Source organism: Microtus ochrogaster, chromosome 21 (assembly GCF_000317375.1).
Source record: "Microtus ochrogaster isolate Prairie Vole_2 chromosome 21, MicOch1.0, whole genome shotgun sequence".
NCBI classification, from domain to species: domain Eukaryota; kingdom Metazoa; phylum Chordata; class Mammalia; order Rodentia; family Cricetidae; genus Microtus; species Microtus ochrogaster.
The window spans coordinates 42,155,250-42,176,389 of NC_022022.1; the positions used below are offsets into that span (position 1 = coordinate 42,155,250).

At 36.8% G+C, this 21,140-nt stretch overlaps 1 protein-coding gene across 5 annotated transcripts in view; it reads left to right on the forward strand.

The window, feature by feature from the left end:
- The window catches only part of Lrrc7 (leucine rich repeat containing 7), a 412,851-nt gene that overhangs the window by 67,486 nt on the left and 324,225 nt on the right, over window positions 1-21,140 (forward strand). For all 5 annotated transcript variants that reach the window (XM_005357446.2, XM_026784035.1, XM_013350077.2 and 2 more), the window contains exon 2: window positions 10,891-10,988. In XM_005357446.2, the coding sequence (XP_005357503.1) occupies window positions 10,891-10,988 (98 nt within the window). The remainder of the gene's footprint in view (window positions 1-10,890; window positions 10,989-21,140) is intronic.

The window sequence follows — 21,140 nt, forward strand, 5'->3', positions numbered from 1 at the left end:
TGGTCTCGAACTCACAGAGATCCGCCTGCCTCTGCCTCCCGAGTGCTGGGATTAAAGGCGTGCACCACCACCGCCCGGCCAGAATTTGTTTTTAAAGCATGATTTTTGTTACTGTCAGCATGAACCTCTTCAAGTACATGGAGGCTGACACGTAATTATGTGATATAGTTTAAATACTTTTAAATGAGATGCTACAATAACTAGAAAACCAAGAAGTAGCCAACAGTCCCAACAAAGAGAAATCTCTAGCAGAACCTAAATAACCATAAAGATGAGTGCCCAAGGGAAAAAAAACTAGCTTCTTTATAAATTCCCAAAATACATTGAGACACCAGCAACCACAAGAAGTCAACCAGAGTGCAGAATGGAGTCAGAAGACTCACAGTAATGACAGTTTGGATACCTGAATCTTCTAAAGTGAGTGTCTCAAGAAACATGGATAGAAATGTGAACACAGGACAGTCTATAAAAATAGCCAGATGAACTTGTCAGAACAGAGGAAGAGGAAGCTGAGCAACAATTCAGGATGATGCTTTTATGAGGTTACCAAGAACAGAAAGAAGCTTCCTGTGTGTCTAAGGGAGGAGAGCAGAGGTCAGGGAAGATGAAAGCAACCGCCATTGAAGCTGTAACCAGGAAGCCACAAGGCCAGAAACAGCACATTCAATGGGCTATAGGGTGCAACTGTCCATCAATAATTCCTCATCTCACAAAGGTATTTTAAGAGGTACAAAATCCAAACATTTTCAGATCAACAATATCTGCGCTCATTTAAGAATCCCCCAACTCATTTAAAAGAAACTGTTCAAGGAAGACCTTCAAAACTAAGAAAAGTGATTTAAAATAGATAATTCAGTGAGGAATAGTAAGCATATATTAAGTATATAACTTTATCTAGACATGGAAAGAATGTTCAAGATCAAAAGTTAAACTGGAAAAGAAAAATTTAGCTCAGAAAATTGAATAAAAGTAAAACAAAAACAGAAAGCAAAATCAGTCAGGAAACATGAATCCAAATTGGTGTCAATGAGTCACAATTATGAACATATTCTGATTAAAACTCATTTTCACAACCTAAAATTAAAATACAAAACAAGGAACTGGAAAGGTGTCTCAGTGGTCAAGAGTACTTGCTGCTCTCCTAAACGACCTGGGTTCAGTTTGCAGCCAGCATACAGCAACTCAGAACCACCTATCACTCCAGTTCCAGAGGTTCTGATAACCTCTTCTGGCTTCCTCAGCACTGCAAATATTTGGCACACAGAAATGTATTTAGGCAAACACTCATACAGATAAAATAAAAGTAAATAAACCTTTAAAATAAAAAACAATAATTTCTCACTTAAGACCAGTGTGTTGGGAACACCGTTCCTTAGGACATTACTGTTGGATACATTCTGCCCTGTGTTACAAGGTAAACAGGCTAAAAGGCAAATGGCAGTATTGGGTGCCCAATCATTGTTTCACAATTATAGTTACCTCACTAGGATGTTGTAGCCTCCCATAGTCAACAATGTAGATAGCCTCACACAGATAAGCAAAATATTAAAAAGCAATAGGAAAAATAAACAATTTATTATCATCTTTGGAAAATATTCACATTTTTACTCTTAGATGGAAACTAAAGAAAAATTCACATTATTAACACTCATTTTGAAGCACATTTGAACTCTTAGAGTCAAAAAACAAATTCTGAATTGAAAGAGGATATGGATGATGCTAGAAATTGATGAATGCGAAAGTCAAAATGAAAACAAGAACCTGGTGAGGAAGACTGAAAAGCTGGTGCAGCTGGTGCAGCTATGGGCTTCAGAAAAGCTGTAGGGTTGGATGTAGCCGATGGAGTAGCCGCTGGGGGAAGCATGGCTGAAGGAGAAACATCTAAACAACAATGAACAGTGAAGGGGTTCCGGAGAAAGGATACTGCCAAGGGAGAGGCCTGAGACAGGAGTTGATGCACTTATCCAAGTTCAGTCAACTGAGCATACATAACATGGGATCAAATATGACGGAGGGAACAAAGAGATCAGGAGAAATCATACAGGACCTCATGGGAAATTACAAGGAATGAGTGGAACAGGAGTCCCCAGTCACACAAAAATGTGACTCGTGACTTGAAAGGCCTTAATGGAGCAGGGATCAACAGAGAATCGTTGGCATTCCTTTAGTGGAGAAAGTGTTCACTTTCCCCAAGGAAGTCAATAGCCAGTGGAGAAAACAAGTTCTTCCTGACCATAGGAAGGAACTAAGACAGAAATGACAGGCACAGTCAGACACTGCAGGGGAAATTACTATATGCTGGTATTTGAAACCCATCTTCCTAAATAAATGAGTCAATGTTATTATTCTTTCTCTAATAAAGGAAAACACGTGTTCTATTTCTTCATATTATAAAATACTGAGATTAAAATATTTTATAATCTGTAAAGTCAAAAAATTATCAGTGTGATTGGAACCATGTTATTGCCTTTTGCTCATGTCTCTTACAGCGTTCACTGGGTTAACCATGCTGATTCATCTACGTAAGAAGGCTATATAATACCTTGGTTGTGAGCGGTTATCACCATATATAAAATTCTAGAGAAAACTCCAGAATGTAAACAAAGACCATTCCCTCATTTCCAGACTGCTCAACCCAAATAATCATGCAGAAACTATATTAGTTACAACACTTCTTGTCCTGTTAGCTCATGCTTCTTATTAACTAACTCTTACATCTTAACCCATTTCTATTAAACTGTGCACCGACATGAGGCTGCTGCTTACTGGGAAGGATCTGACATCTGTCTCCTTCTGCAGCTACATGGTGTCTCACTGATTCTGCCTACTCTTTCTATATATCTCTTCCAAGCTGGCTATATTCTGCCCTGCTCTAGCCTGAAGCAGCTTCTTTAATAACCAATGGTAATAAAAACATATTCATAGTATATGTAGGGGAATCCCTCATCACCAGAATGTTATTTCAGCGGTTCTCTGTTGTACTCAGCACCTGCATGCTCTGAGGATTGAATTATTGTGTGTTAAATTCAACTCTCCTTCAAAAATTGCCACTGATGAAGCAAGGCCCTTTCCACTGTTCCTTTTACACTTTTTTTTTTTAATTCAAATCTAAGTAAAGAGACTTGGAAGACTAGAGACATGACAGTTTAAGGGATTTGTAGAAGTTAATGTTCATAGTATGTTACCACTGCCCTTTTTGACTTTATATTTTCCTTTTTCCTATAAGAATATAAATCTCTTCTCACTATTATTTCTAACTATATGTAACAATCCTCCTTTTATCTGCATAATGATACTGCTTTTCATTTTTAGTTCTATTTTGTAATTTATTTAGTTTACTATGAATTGCTTCTATCAAAGTGTTAATCTATAGGAACATAAGATATATTGGACTGGCTAGTTTTATATCAACTTGACACAAGCTAGACTTATTTTGGAAGAGGAAACCTCAATTAATAAAATATACCCCATCAGATTGGTCTCTGAGTAAGCCTGGGAAGCATTTTCTTGGTTGATAGTTGATATGAGAGGGCATAGGCCTTGTGTTTTGTGCCACCTGTGAGCTGGTGGTCCGAGGTGCAATGAAAAAACAGGCTGACCAAGTCATGAATAGAAAGCCAGTAAGCAGTATTCTTTTATAGTTTATGCTTCAATACCTTCCTCAAGATTCCTGCTCTGAGCTCCTGCCCTGCTCCCTTCGAAGATATTCCATGATGTGAAACTGTAAGCTGAAATAAAGCCTTTCTTCCCCAAGTTGCTTTAGGTCATGGTGTTTTATTATATAAATTTTTTAAAAACTGAATTGTCTATTTTCTCTGGTTTTGTGAATATTAGACACTTCCAGACATGCTGTGTGCAAAACTGTAGAATATGTGGTTACTGAAATTTCCATTGGAATAAACTAAGACTCAATAAAAATATTAAATCCAAAGTTTACCTTCTCTGTGACATTAGCCAGTTTAAAGTCCATAGTAGCTGTGCATATCCAGCAAATGGAAACCAGAGCTGCTCTACACTCACATCCTCTCAGAAAGTTGTATACCAAAGCCCATATCAAAGGGAGACAGATCTAGATCTAAATAGCAAAATTTTCTCTGTATGACCCTAAGCAAATCACTTGACATCTCTGAGAGGGAGGCTAGTCGGAATGAAATGATCATGGAAGGAAATTAATATACATAGGCCTGACACAACCTACCTACAATAAACACTGAGGATGCTTATGCTTGAAAACTTATTATTTCCCCAACTTCCATGACCGTCCTGATCCAGTCAGTCTCTCTCTTACTCTCTCATCCAATATAAATCTACTTCAACCAGATTTTATTCTTAGCCACACTCTCATTCCAGGCCGCAATTTGATATCGACGTAAGTATTATAGACAAGTCTGTGGTAAAAAATCATTTTACTGTGGCAATCACCAGTCTTTCAAATTGATCAGTGGCTCTGCTGATAGACCAGAAAATGGAGCAAAACTTTTCACTATCTCTTTGGTCATTCCTTACTCTTACAGCATCCTTCCTACATGCTGTATTATCCTTGGCCCTTAATCCACCTCTCTATTGGTCAATGACTTTATAACTTAGTGAATCCATTGAACTCTCCTCCCTTGAATTTTCAAACATGTAATTGATGTTTCTAGGAGTTCTCAAACACTGAACAGTATCTGAACAGAATCATACAGAACTTGACTTCACTGACTACTGCATCGTCAGTAAGCATCTTTAGTTTTGGAATAGGGTGAACGGTTGTTTAAACTTTCTCAGATGGTTGAGATGGGAAGACACTAAACAGGCTTTGGGGAGACACCAAACAGTTTGTAGATGTCTTTTGCTTACAAATTTTAAATATCCATTCATGCTGTTTGATATTTACATGGCTGCAACATACTTCTCGTGCATACTTCCTATAGCTACTTAATGAGACCAATATTCTGCCTCACCTGCAGTCCTCACACTTCATCTCTCATTGCTGAAACTATTAACACAATCCATTAGGGGTATGCCAAGCTGGAGAATAGATGGTACAGCTCCTTTGCAGAGTCCTGGAGAAACTTCAAGGTTTCATCCTTGGAAACTTTGGCCATCTAATGCATGCTGTGCATCATAAATTTCACAGGTTGAAGAGTTTGCATAGACAGCAGCGTGGTCCTCAGATGACTGGCGTGTCAGTTATATAACACTGTGTACAGGAATGTGTGTCTCCCAGTGGGCACAACATTTACAATTCTAAAGAATAAAGAGAATTTTAATGTCTTCAATGTTTGCTTCCATGACCATGTGATGTACATAATTTATTGAAAGTTTCTCTTGCTCTGGTTAAATCTTCAGCAGTTCTTGAAAGAAATATCACTGAATGAAGCAGAAATTTAAGTAGCACCAGAATATCAATCAAATCACAACCTGGAATCAACATATTAACAAACAAATACACATACATTTATGTAGTGTTGTTTGATGCACTGAGTAGCTTATACATATAACATTCATAATAGGAAGACAGCTAGTATTAATTTTGTGTTTATGAAGGATTTTGCATCAATTAAAGATATCTTACTCAGAAGAATAGTATTCATATAATTTCCATACAGTCATGGGAATAATGAAGTAAAAATCAGAAAGCAGGGATAGGAAGGTCCAGTTACACCTTCTACATCCTGTGTGCTATGAGTAGGTCACTGAGAATCTCCAGACCTTCACTTACTCAATTAAAAGTGCTCTTTCAGAAGACTTCTCTGTGCCTTACATGAAACAGGGGTGAATGGTAAAACATTAGAGATGCTTTAGTATTCTTCCTAAAGTTGGAAAACAGTACTAAACTGTGAAATATCTAAACTCTCTCAGAAATGATAAGGTATTTAGCTCTTCAGATATTATGATGTAGATAACAGGGCATTTTTATTCATCCAAGTGTTCTTAGGTTGAATCACAGCCATGTATTCCCTTAAATTGAATTGATTAATTAAAGTACATTATATTATAGTAACATTTTCATCTCTAAAAACTGACAGTTATTATGCATGTATGTTTCATTTTTCTTTTCATACATACATGGTCTTGGTTAATTATCTTCCCATTCACCTGTCTTTAGCTTCGTGTGTATCCTACTGACCCCCAGCATCCTCAATCCTACTTTCTTACCACATGTTCTAAGACCTGACCTATCCTTTTCCCTCTTCTCATGGCCCCTTTCTTGTTTCCTGATCCCTACCCATGCTCATTCCTACACAGATGCATGTGCATAGAAAATAAAAGCCAGAAAAAGAACATGTGGTATTTGCCTTTCTGAACCTCACCAGACGAATTTGCTCCATCCTGTAAATTTCATTTTTCTTTACAGCTGAATGAAATTCCATTAAGCATATGACCCACATTTTCATGATCCATTCATCAGTTATGGTCATCTAGGCTGACTCTGTTTCCTGGCTATTGTGAATAGCAATGATATGGCTGTATGTTCTCTGCCCTGGGATATGGAGTCCTGTGGGTTTATTCCCAGGAATAGTAAAACTGCATAGGTGGATCATACGAGGGAACTATGTTTAGTTTATATGAGGACACATATACATACACACACACACACACACACACACACACACACACACACACACACACACACAGATTTCCATGGTGGCTTCTCTAGTCTGCATTTCTACCAATGGTGAATAAAGGCTCCCTTTCCCCACATTTTCTTCAGCATTTACTATAGTTTATCTTTCTATTGCGGTCCTTCTGGCTTGGATAGAGAAGAATCTCAAAGCAGTCTAATTTGCATGTCTGCAATGGCTGTGGATGTTTTCTGTTTCCATGATGACTAAAACATTTATTTCCGCATGTATTTTAATCCACAAGGCCAAATGTTCCTTTTCTTTAATGGATAAGAGGCAGTTTTGACATTTTTTTTCTACCACAATGAACACTGTGAAGTGGTTTGTGATAACATGTCTAATCCTCCCAGTAATATAGTGAAAGTGACTATCGCTTTACTGATGAAAAACTGAAGCACAGACTGTGTGAATAAGTTGATGCTATCTTGTAAGAGAAAAGATTTTAAATGAGGTCACATGGCCAGCAGTAGGTATGAAGCCCACCTCATCTTTGTCATGCTTTATTCCTACATTGTGTATCTCTTGGCATCTGTTTCATATTCCCAGAATGCAGCCTCCAGTCACATGGTCCTTGGATGCCAATTGTAACCATGCAAGAGCAAACTCCCTGACTCTTGAAGCATCTTACCTGTTCCCCACCACAGGTGCATGGGGATGGAATCTGTTCTCAGATATTAGAGAAAATAGTTTTCTTAGGAATGAGTTACATGTATTTCCAACCTAGATAACATCTCATTTCATATCAGAAATTAATTATGATAAGTAAAACTAATCTCTTTAAACTATTTGAGGGGTGAAGATGTGAGTCAGTGAAAGAGTACTTACTACATTCAAGACCCTCTCAGTTCAATTCTGCACTAGAAAAAATACTTACACACATCTATGGAGACATTTCATATGTAGGTTATAGTTTCTTTATTTTAGTATATTTAACTTTAGCATATTTAACTAGTATTTACTAATCACTATCCATTAAATTATAAATAGATTGTCATGGAAATTTATACGTTTGCTAAATGATATCACCAAATTTTGTTGAATTGATTCAAGAGTCAGAAACTAGAAAACCTGATACAATTTGGTTTTCAGGTCTAACCCTCAAGGCAAAAGTTAGGATCTCCTGCCACACATACAATACTAAAGCAAATAGTATCTTAACTCCTTCAGGGGCCTCTTGTGTTCCTGCCATGGTACTATCATAATGTCAAGATCAACATTTTCTCACCAAAAGTGAATTTCAAATGGAACTAAGATTCACGTTATAATTGCATATCCTGAAACATTTTCTTATATTTTATAGACATGTCCACAAGCAGATTAGTATGTGTATATAGTAATAATTATTTTTATCAATACTAAACTATACTAAAACAATAGTAATAATAATAAATACTTTCAGATTCACCCAGAAGCATGGAAAGAAGCAAGAAGTCTGTTGTTGGAGACCGCTTGTTTGTTCCCAGCGGCTCAGTCCTGAAATAATCACATAGGAACCATATTATTTGCAATACTCTTTGGCCAAGAACTTAAGCATATTTTTGCTTAACTCATATTTTAAATTAACACATTTCCATTAATCTATGTATTGCCATGAGGCCATGGCTTACCAGGTAAAGTTCTGGCATCTATTTCTGGCAGGGCTACATGAATTCTCACTCATTCTGCCTTCTTTCTCCCGGCATTCAGCTTAGTTTTCCCCATCTACCTCTATTCTGCCCTGTGCAGGCCTGTGACAGTTTTTTATTAACCAATAGTATTTCAAGCACACAGAGGGGAATTCCACATTAATCCATCCATGAAGACTAATCTTTGAAATGTTCAGGACATGCTATTTCTTCCTACAAGATGACTTTAGTTTTGTTTTTTTTTTATAAATGTGCTTACCTTCAAATGATAACTCTTTCTTAATAACTTCCCTTTGGAGTCATTGCACTGTTGTGATAAATTATCGTAGACTGAGTGGCTAAATGATGGACATATACAACTCATAGTTTTGAGACTGGAATGTTGTGTAATTAAAGGAGGTTGACAAGGGCCCATAATAAAAGATAACAATGTTTATTGGGGATTATTCACAATAGAAAGCCATTGCATTCCTCTGCTATGTGGGCACTGGTGTTGTGAACTGAACTCTGACCACCAACCAAGTGCAAGAAAAAAGATGGATGAGCATGCTTCCTGTCTGTGCTTATAGTACTTAAGACCATGCCCTAGTGGGCTGGTAGCTAAAAGACTATTGGCTCCACTTTTGTCTAAATAAGAGGGTTTTAAACCTAAAACAATATTATATACAATAAGAACAAATATCAAGTATTGTCCAGGAAAAAGAAAAGGAAAAAATATATATAAGAATAGAACTACAACCAACATGAACAAGATTAAACACATTAAATGTCTAGACTAAGGTAATTAGCAAATAACAGATTATTTCTTTTAACAGTAGCTGTCCTATCCTGAGTAATCTAAGTCTTGTACTGAATGTCTTGTCTAAATTATAAGAGGAAAGTAGTCATAATTATCTAGTCTTCAATACCACCAAAATCCTGAGAAGTAAAACAATATTGCCTATGTAAGCAGGAAGTGCAAGAAAGCGACTTTGGAAATGTACAAAAAATGACAGAGATAGTTGGCTACCTGGGCAATCACCCAAAGTCTCATTTGCAGTGTTGGGGCAACCAACTTTGGCGAAGGCCTAGAGTATATGACAGATCATATTCGGAGGCAGGAAAATCTGGAAGTCTTACCCTCTCTTGGCAAGGTCCAGCAGCCATTTTTGTTTATATTCTGCTTGCCCAGTATGGACAGCCTGCATGTTGTCAGTAGTTTAAACAGAGGCAGCTCTTTGCCCAAAAGCCAGTTTTGCCAAAAAGAAAACAAGTTCCAAGTGGAGTGTCTTCAGTGCCCAATATTTTCTCGGGAAGAGATTGGTACTACCAAGAGCAATTGTGTCTCATGTCAGCAAAATCCTGAGTTATTTGAATGTAATATTTTATAGTTCTTTGAAGTATTTGAAGATTACTTATCTATGTAAAATATGATCTCTGTGCATTTAGATAACCTGACTAGTCTAACTATAAGTATGATTAATATAGTTGACTATTGACTTGTAATTCTTAATACCTATATAGCTTAAAGACTAAGGCTTCCATTCTAAAATGAAACAATCTTTAAAAAGATGAGCAGCAAAGGAGGACAATGACCCCAAAATGTAAAATATATATATGTGTGTGTGTGTGTGTGTGTGTGTGTGTGTGTGTGTGTGTGTGGTGTGTGTCTGTGTGTATATCTTGACCAGAGGTAGAAATGTGTAGTGCAATATGATAAATACATCCTAAAATTGCACCAATATACAAAATATCTTAAGCAGAGGTAGAAGCACTCATGCCTACGGTATGACAAAACAAGTTTCCATGTTCATGGTGCAGGCATTTTGCTTTGGAGCAAGGCCTTCTTCATTGTGACAGTCTTCTCACTGACCATGTGTGGATGAGAGAGATCTCTGTCTGTTCTTTTTCCCCACCTTAGGAGAACAATGATTTCATTATGAATACCCCAGGCTTATAACATTCTCTAAATCTACTTCTATTTCTAATTTCTTCCAAATACCTTTATACTGGGGGTAAGACACAAACATTCAGTCTTGATATTGTCTTTTTTGAACTGCGTATGAACCTTGTCCACGTAGTTGTGTGTGTGTGTGTGTGTGTGTGTGTGTGTGTGCATGCATGCGTATGCACACACTTGATTGATATACAAAATAGATGGATGCCAGAAAACAAAGTCAGTTGTCATTGCTCAGGTCTACTTTGTTTTCTTTGTTGTTGTTGTTGTTTGTTTGTTTGTTTGTTTGTTTGTTTGTTTTGAGAGGGGGTTGTGGTCCTAGAACTTGTTGAGTATGCTGGGGTGACTGGCCAGTAAGCCCTGAGGATTCCTCTGTCTGCCTCCCCAGCATTGGGAATGCAAGAGTCTGCCAACACACCTAGCATTTTTTAACTAGTTTTTGAGGATCAAATTCAAGTACTTGTGTTTATATGGCAAGCACCAGCATTACTGAGCTGTTTCTCTAGCTTTACGTGATATTTTTTAACGTTTTCAATCAAAATGCCTTTTAAAAGCAAAGCACTCTCCAGTGTACCATGCTCCATGCTCCCTTGCCATCTTATCTTAGATACTCCCAGTGGTGTGGACTACGAAGTTTCTGTTGGTATTTAAACTTGAATTTCATAGTTTCATTATCAATCAAGATTCAGGTATTAAAATACTCTTGGTCTTTCTCTTACAGGATGGAGAGCCTAATACGGGGAAGGCATCCCCCACAATATCAGCGAAGTCCTTATAAGGAGGCTCGTGCAGCACTGCGGAAGAGGCCTGAAGAGGAGTGTAAGTATGTCTGACCATAATAACCAACTTCTAGGTAGATTTCTAGTAAATGGCACAAAACAAGAAATTAGAGAGGTATTCAATAAACATATATGAAATTGACCTGATTTTTTTTTAATTACAACAAATACAAGTAAGTACTTCGAACTCTGTTTTTCCATGAGTATTCCTCTGGTACTTTAGAGACTTTATGTGGCATTCAGATTTTGTGTGAAATGAGAACAGAAAAGTCCACACAGTACTCTAACTCTTCCGAGATTTAGAGATACAACATACATACATACTAATGTTCTGAGGAGCCTAAGGTAAACAAAATTATGAAATGTCCTTAAAATCAACATTTTGCAATTTCCTTTGGACTACAGTTCTCTTTGAACATTTTTTCTATCTTAAAATGCCACACTTTTGAAAAACACTGGCAACTGGAGAAAGAAACGCCTAAGGGTAAATGTATACCCATTTGTCAAACTGAAATTTTATATTTAATAGAATTTAGTAAAACGTTTTGAAAGATGGATGGCATTGTAAAAACACTTTAATCCAGTCTCAAACTATTTCATATTAGAATCTGCAGTTGTCTATAGATATTTTCTTTAGATATTTATATCCCATAGCATATAACAGATTTTTGGAGACTTTTGACATGATATTCATATCTGAAGTTTGTAAGATGACTCATGAAACTAACTTTTCTTGTGGTATTTGCATACAGATATTTTTGGCATACTAAATTGTGCTCCATTATGACATTCATCTAAGTTTTGTCCAATTTTAAGAAATTACATTTCTTAACTGTGAGGTTTGTGCTGAACTCCACAGACATAGATAACATAGTAGATTATTAACTTTATATTTGCATTTTAAATTAGTTTGAAGTGTGGCTAAAGATCAAACACACTGCCTGCATACCCAACCAGTGAATCATTCTCACTGTGTGCTATATAGTGAAGTCAGTATATACCTCTTGGCAGTACTTCTATGCCATTCACCAGAGGATTGAATTTACGTCCTATAGCCTTATAAATAATATCCAATAAGAACTAAAATGTGAAAGTGAAGATGCTGTTCAACAATAAGCACTTATGAAGAGCCTTGCTATTATGCACTGCCTCTTTTACTGAATTCATAGGAAATGCTGGACTTTCTCCTCTTCTGATTCAATACCTCCTCTTCGTTTCTGGTATAATACTATAGATTTTACTTAAAAACTTAGAAGTAAGAGAAGTAAGATATGTGGATACATTGGTAAATTGTTCCCAGAAAATTGCTGTTTAGTATAGTGATTTCTATGAGTGAATTATAGGGGCCAGTAGTTACTCAGCTGCAGTTTACCATAGTATCCATTCTGATGCCTATTTCCATAAGTAAGACATTATGGAAACACATAGTGATTAGATGCTCTGCAGAGCTACCTTTAGCTTCACAGAAATACTCAAGTAGCCACAGCTCAGGCTAAATGTTCCACAGAACAAAGCCAGAGTCCTTTATCTGGTTCTTTATCATAAAATTTTTATTTATTTATTTTATTTTTGTTCTTTGAGATAAAGTTTCACTAGGTGTCCTAGACTGGCTTCTAACCGATGGCATCACACAACACTTAGGAAAGATATCAACTCCTATCTGAAATAGTGGTTCTTAAATTGTGGCATCTAAGTCGGCAGCAGATAAATCATCTGAAAACTCACCAGATGAGCGGAGTCAAAGGCTTATGCCAAAATTTGCTTAATAAATATCTCTCAAGACTAGAGTAGTGGTCTGCAGTGTAAGAAGCAATATTAGGGACTGTGATGCAAGGTTAAGCATGAAATCATCAGCTAAGCAAGTGATTGATGGCAGACAAGAGTAAGTCAACAGCTTCACAAGACTAATGATGATAGATATACCATCTCATACTTAAAGCTTATTTCTTTCTGGTATAAACTATATGTATTGAGATACTTCATTTGTAGCTAAGAGTTTTATTGCTGTAATTGCAATAAATCTTCACAAAAAGACTTCCACATACATACAGATACACATATAATCTTCCCCAGTAGTATAGATTGCCCCCTTATAAATGCAATAAGGATTGCTCCTTGTGCTCTGATAGGGGAACATCATCTCCTGATAAAAAAGACACCATCTTTTAATAGCAGAGACAACATTGTGACACTTATTTAATTGAAGGCACACGAAAAGGTCTATTCTGAAGCACAACACATGTTAGCAATAACCCGCTGCAGTACACTGTGTTACTTTCATGAATGACTCAGTTTATATACTTCTAAAATTCGGATGGTGGTGGGTCATGCCTTCATCCCTCATGGGACTATTATGAGCTGAAGATTTATATGAAGCATGTTGCATAGAACCCGGGACACAAAGTTTTATTCAGCCTTTTGATTTCTTCCCCTTCCTTCCTCTTTGTCTCTTTTAGCTTGCTAATGTTACTGTCATATGTCAAATAAATCTTTTGTTTGAGGATAGTAGAATACACTTTATATCAAAATTTCATTATATTCAAAAATCCATGAGATTATAGCTTCAATCACTAGTACTGTCAAAAACTGAGATTTTTGTGTTACTCCTTTTTATAGAAAAATCATAATGTGTGATGCAGTAGAATCTCCACACAGATGGCATCAAGCTGACCCTGCAACTGCTTGATTATAATTCGTTTTATCTATCAATGCATCTAACACATGATGTAGTTATGTCCTCCTGATTCCACAGGTTCAGCCTAGGCTCGGTTCCACATCCTCTGCTTAGTTCCCAGTGAAACCCGCCACCCCAGAAATACAGCACCACAGAAATCTCAGTAGCATTATCTACCTGTCAAAAAACAGAGAGGAATGTGGAGTTTTGTTCAGATGACAGGTTCTCTTTGTGGAGGGAGGTTTTGATAAATGGCACATTTCACACGGCTATCTTTGATAACCTATAATCTTTTATAGTGTTTTCAACATTGAGATCAACATTAGGTCACCAAACACTGCTCTTAGATGGTTATTAAATATTAATTTCATCTAGCTGTGCTATAGCTAGCAAGGCTGAGCAAATATCCAGAAAAAAATGAGTTGATTCTTGTACAAACAGACTTTTATACATGCCCAAGTTATTCATTTTAAAAAAAAAAGTCAAATAAAAATCTGTTCTCAAAACCATATCCCTGATCAGCTAAAAACACGTTTATGTTCTGTTCCAAAAATCTCTTTAAAGAGCCTTCTGTGGCAGCCCCATTTGCTTGCTTCATGCCTTCTCCTTTAAAAAAGCCTGATGCAGCTTCCAGCCTGTTGCTCACCTAGGTCAGCTTCCATTCAGATCACCAATGACCTCTTCATGCTTTTATAAGACTTTTCTATTTCCATGTCACCAGTCATAATAAATCCACTGACTAAAATTTTTGTTTATTGTCTCTCAATTATGAGTTAAGCATTCATTCCTAGGTTCTCTGCTATATCTTACCAGAAGCTCAGCTTGGGAAGGATCCATTTTTGAGTGTTTTCAAGCTACTGGTATATTTTATTTCTTATAGATTTGAAGAACAACTACCACCTCTTTTTGCTGGCTGCCATCTGGGGACACCTTTGAGGCTCCAGATGCCTTCCAGTTTAGCTTCCTGGACACTCTACATATGGACGCTTATTCTCCCTTTCACAGTCAGAATCTTGCTCCTGTTTAAATATTTTCACTTGACTAAACCAGAACTACCCAAGATAATATCAAATTTTTATTAATTCAAAATATTTTTCTGGAGACATAATGCCAATCTTTGCCATAGTATCTTTGCCATAGTATCTTGGCTAGAGAAAGGTCACAGTTCTCTGTGTTCTTAGGAGTGGTTTTTATAAGAATCCAACATCAGAAGGTACAATAATATTCACAACACAGTCTTAGAGTTCTACTTGCCATTTGCTAAACTCATCAAGCATTTTTAAGTGCTTTCTGAAAAAAAATAAATAATATGAATGTTTACATCCTTCCAAAATCCATTTGTTAAAATCTGATTACTGACAAATGACAGTAGGGCATACTTTGAGAGAGTTAAATGGCTAAGAGAAAATTCATTGTAAATGCGATTGATTTCCTCATAAAAAGGAACCACCGAGAGGCTTCTTCATCCTTCCTATGCTGTGATCACATGTGGAGAAGGAGCCACCACGAACCACAAAATGGCTCTCACCAAGGTCCCAAATCAACTGCACCTTGATCTTGAAACTGTGAGAAAGGAATTCTCTTGATGAGTCTCCTAGCTTGCCACAGCTTGTTTCTCCAGGAACAGATTAACACAGATTCTTTAGTGGTCATGACCCTTTTAACACTATACTCCTTTAATTTTCTTCCAGTGTCTCATGTTACCCTCTTGCACACCCAACTGTCTCTTTACAGCCATCAATACTACTTTCTGGAAACAGTGTGACGTCGTCTTTGTTCCAAATACACTGCCATATACTACCAATACAGCCCACCTCATCACAGTGTCAGTAGCTCCATAATCAGATGACTCATGGTTGATACCTCCAACCCTGACCTCTCTCCACTGATCCAGATGATAACTTAACACATCTTAGCTGGTTCAATCACATAAAATCCACAAATCCAAACCTGGATAACCCATACCCCCTTCAAAGCCTGAGCTTTTTCCAATATTTTTGTTTTACTTTTAAATGATGATAAAAAATGATTTAATCTAAGGGTCATTTCTCATTCCCTCCCACCCATTTTGCAATCTATTTTGATTTCAAAGTCTCTCAACGTCACTTTGTAAGTACAATTTAAATCTTTCCACAAATAAACTTTGCAAAGATTGCAAGGTTCTAAAGAATACTCCCCCCTTAAGTGATTTCCCTAAATACAGTTCAGAAAGTCTTTCATCTTAACATTACCCTAAGGTTTTACCCAACAAAGACAAAGGCCTTCCTGTTGGTTATAAGACCTCACAGAGTCCTACCTCTGCTCACTCCTTCAACTTCGTCATGCACTTACCTCCTTCTCTCTCAGTTCCAACAGCACTAGCATGCTTTTAATCTTTGAACATATTTAGTAGCACAAACATAGAGTATAATGTTGTAGAATATTCTAAGGCATGGTATATTTGTTTGTGATATAAAACATTTGTTTTAATGGTGCTAAGGTGTGTTGCATTCTTTTATATTGCATTTCTTTAGCTCTGTGAAGCTGCATTGCTTGGCCTTTCTAAAACACCTGATTGGTCTAATAAAGAGCTGAATGGCCAACAGCAAGGCAGGAGAGGGATAGGTGGGGTTGACAGACAGAGAGATTAAATAGGACAAATCTGGGCAGAAACGATCTAGGAGCAAGAGAAGGGGAAGACTGTGGGGCAAGCCACCCAGCTACACAGCAAGCCAGAGTACGAAGTAAAGAAAGGTATACTGAAACAGAGAAAGGTAAAAGTCCAGACACAAAAGATAGATGAGATAATTTAAGAAAACCTGGCAAGAAACAAGCCAAGCTAAGGTAGGGCATTCATAAGTAAGGAAGAAACTCCACGTGTGATTTCTTTGGGAGCTGGGTAGTGGGTTTCTCAAAGAGAGATAAAAAATGAAACTGGTCTCCACTGTGTATATTTTATATCTTGGTTAACAATTAAATGATCAAGCTGTGTAGGACTCTTTCTGGGCCTCTGCTGTATTCCATTTGTTTGCATTACTATGCTGTCTCTGTCAGTGTGGCTCTCTAGCATAAATTGAAGTTGGGCATTTTGCATATATATACAATTTTATTTTATACCTTTAAAAAAGGAATCAATCATTTTTCAATTTACATATGAATCCCAGTTCCCACCCCTTCCCCTCCTCCCATTCCTTCCACTTCCCTGCCCTCTCCCCCACCACTCCCTATCCACTCCTCTCAGTGAGGGGAAGGCACATTGCTTTGAGGAAGGACCAAGGCTCTCCCTATTGTATCTAGGCTGAGCAAGGGATCCACCTCTAGCAATGTTCTTTTTGCTTAGGATTGCTTTGACTATCTGTGGTCTTCTTTGTTTCCAAATAAATTTTAGAATTGTGTTTTATACTTCTGTGAACAATGGTCATTAGAATTTTGACAAGGATTGTATTGACTCTGTATATTAGTCTTGATAATATAGCCATTTCTGATGATTCGGAAGGATGAAAGGTGCTTCCAACATGTGTCTTCCTCATGCTATTGTTGTTGTTTTCTTTATTATTATTAATTATTATTATTACTATTATTATTATATCTTAAAGTTTTCACCTCCTTAGACAGGTGCATTCCTAAGTAGCTTTTGAAGCCATTATGAATGAGATAATTTTCCTAATTCTTTCTGAGCAAGTTTGTTGTTGTCTTCTTTCTTACAACTTTACTAAAAGTGATCATATCCAAAAGTATTCTGGTAGAGTCTATAAGTTCTTTTAAATATAGAATCATATCATTTGCAAATCATGTCAGTTTGACTTCTTCCTGTCCTGTTTGTATGCCTTTTATATCTGTCTCTTATTGCTTTAGTTAAGATGTAGTATGTTAAATAATCCAATAAAAAATGGAGTACAGACCTAAACAGAGAATTCCCAACAGAGGAATCTAAAATGGCTGAAAGACACTTAAGGAAATGTTTGACGTCCTTAGTCATCAGAGAAATGCAAATCAAAACAACACTAGATTCCATATTATACCTGTAAGGATGGCCAAAATCAAAAACACTGATGACAACGTATGCTGGAGAGGTTGTGGGGTAAAGGGAACACTTCTGCATTGCCGGTGGGAATGCAAGCTGGTACAGCCCCTTTGGATGTCACTGTGGCGATTTCTCAGAAAATTAAGAAACAACCTTCCTCAAGACCCAGTAATACCACTTTTGGGTATATATCCAAAGGATGCTCAATCGTGCCACAGGGACATATGCTCAGTTATGTTCATAGTAGCATTGTTTGTCATAGCCAAAACCTAGAAACAACCTAAATGCCCCTAGCCCAAAGAATGGATACTTTTACACAATGGAGTACTACACAGCAGAAAAAAATAATGACATCTTGAATTTTGCAGGAAAATTGATGGAGCTAGAAAACATCATTTTGAGTGAGGTAACCCAGACACAGAAAGACAATTATCAATGTACTCACTCCTAAGTGGTTTTCAAACATAAAGCAAAGAAAACCAGCCCACAAATCACAATCTCAGATAACTTAGACAACAATGAGGACACTAAGAGAGTCATACATAGATCTAATCTACATGGGAAGTAGAAAGTAGAAAAAGACAAGATCTCCTGAGTAAATTGGGAGCATGGGGTCCTTGTGGGAGTGTTGAAGGGGAGGGGAGAGCCAGGGACAGGAGCAAAGAAAAATATAGAGCTCAATAAAAAACAGATTTAATATGTTATATTAAATAGTAGTAGAGAGAATAGATGTCCTTATCTTATTCTAGAGTTTAAAGAGAATATTTGAAAAAAAAGAAAATATTTGGATAATTTTACCCATCTAGTATGTTGTTGGCAAGAAGTTTTTATACTTTATTTACTATGTTGAGATACACAACATTTATTATGGATTTCTTCAGGACATTTATTATGAAGGCGCTCTGAATTTGTCAAATGTCAATTCTGCATTTCTAATAAGAAATCATGTGATTTTGAGGCTTAAATTTATTTGGCATATTATAATTTTTAATTTATGCATATTTAACCAACAATGCATTTCTCAGATAAAACTACCTTGGTTATGATATGTGGTCTTTTTAAATGGTTTTTAAATTCAATTTACAAGTATCTTGTTGAAAAATTTTGTTCCGATATACACCAGTGACATTGTCTTCAAGGGATTTTGTTTTTGTCTTGTTATCCGGCTTTGACATCAAGATTAACACTGACTCTTTAGAATTACTTTGGTACTGTTTCTTTCCTTTTTCTTTCATGTAACACTCTGAGAAGTTTTGTAGGGTCTCATCCTTAAACTGAGTAAAATTCAGCAATAGATAAATACAGTATTGGGCTTATCTTTTAAGTACTGCTTCAATCTCCTGGATCATTATGAGTCTGTTTACTTATAACTTTAACTTGACTTTAACTTCTTATGTTGTATGCATTTCTAAATTGCAAAAAACAAAACTTGAAAAACTGAAAACATAGGGAAAACATTTCAAGATGCAGGAACAAGCAAGAACTTTTTAACAGAACTGAAGTTGTACAAGGAATAACCTGAATTGACAAATGGGAATGAATTAAAATATTCTTGCACATCAAAGGAAACTATCAGAAAAGTGAACAGGCATTCTACACAATGAGCCAAGTGTTTTGTGAGCCATACTTTATATCATAGTTAATTTCTAGAATATAGAAAGAACTATAAAAGTTATCACACACACACACACACACACACACACAACTGTCAATCAGTCATTGGGTCAATGAGCTGAATATTATGTTTAAGAAAACTATAATAACCTTACCAAACAAAATACTTACATCATGCAATTCTTTCAAATATCAAAATGTCTTAACATTAGCCCTTTTCATAGAGTTATAGCCTGTAATTATGTTACTATCTTCTTATGAGCCACCAGAAGTGAAAGGACCTGATCCTATGCTTAGGATGACTTTACAAACTCCTGGCATAGTCAAGTGTAACCCCAGAGTTCTGGCTGCGTATTTTCCACCATACCAAGGTGTTACATGTCCTGATGCTTAAATTGTTCTCGTATTTCTTTTTCCTCCTACCACTCCACTACAGAGATTGAAGGCTTATACAACACATGCAGAATCAACTGCATCATGTTTTGTACGTTGTCTCCCATTTTACTTTTCTCTTTCAGAGATTGGAAGCTGCAACAACTACCTTTGATAAGAAGTATAGATTAAAGATGTCAGTGAATCAACAATTTAAACATCAATACAACTTGGTACTCTATGATAAATAGAGGAAAGTCAGCACACAATAGAAATACAATGTGGGCTCCTCTGGTGGGAAAAACTAGGAAGTTTGAAATCTCAGCACAAGGAAGATAAAAGCTGGGTAGTGAATCCTGGGCTAGCCTGAGCTACACAGTCAGACCCTATCTAAAAAAGCAAAACAGCAGAAAAGTGAGTCTGGAGCTCTGGTCCCCTAGTTAGCTTCATCTCAGCTGTGCTAGGCGAAAGAGTTCTTATCGTCATAGCGTCCTTATTTCTGTGTGATGCCTACCTCTGTTCAGCAGTTCAGCTTTGCGTTCATATGAGGGGACAAGGCCTCCCCAGTCTCATACAAGGTTCCTTTCTCAGAATACTATACACTAGTCACATGCATTAATGGATTAGAAAGCTGAAACTGTACTCGGTTGAATTCTCTATGTGCACACACATAATCAACATATTCCACTGACTACTTGCTTTATCACAGTACAAAGTAAGATTAAAGGGTGGTTAGATAAAGTTGGAAAAAAAAACAGCTTGAATATTCTTACACTCTGAAAATTAGTAAGACCTACTATAAACCCAGTACTACCCTGGAGTATTTCAGTTGCATTTTGATAGTTTTATCACTCACAGCAGGACAGTAATTAAAAAATTATCAGCAAAGAACATACTTAAATAACACTGTATCCTTGCTTTGATATAGCTACCTTGTTACTTCTGCAGCATCGCTCCTGAGATGATGTATTAGACACAGTTTAGAAAACATCCATCATCTTTTATCTTTCTCTCACCTGTGACCTAGCAGCTCACTTGTTTGTGTTGGACTTGAACTTCACCAGACATACCCTGTAGTGCATAGCACTTCACTATGAGTGTGTTTCAAACACTGGCATCCATGACATAGAGGAACCAAAGAACAGGGGATCTTTGACAAGAAAGAACAGGTAAAATCCAGAAAACTGATAAGAAGGCTCTGAAAAGCAAGTCTCATCTAAGACATTTTAGTAAAGGGTTGATTTGTTGTCAGATAATGGACTTTTCAAATAACATCCTCACAACTTAGAATTGTTCTGCTCTTTATCTCTCCTTCATGACCACATTTCTGGTGCCTCTCTGCATTCCTGGAGAGTCTCCTGACAGTCTTCGGACAAGTCAAACTTTTCATGTACTTCCTGAAGTCTTCTTGTGGTACTTTCTGTAGCTCCTGGATTGTTTGTGTGGTATTTTCTGTAGTACTTTCTGTAGTTCCTGGGTTGTTTGTGTGGTATTTTCTGTAGTACTTTCTGTAGTTCCTGGGTTGTTTG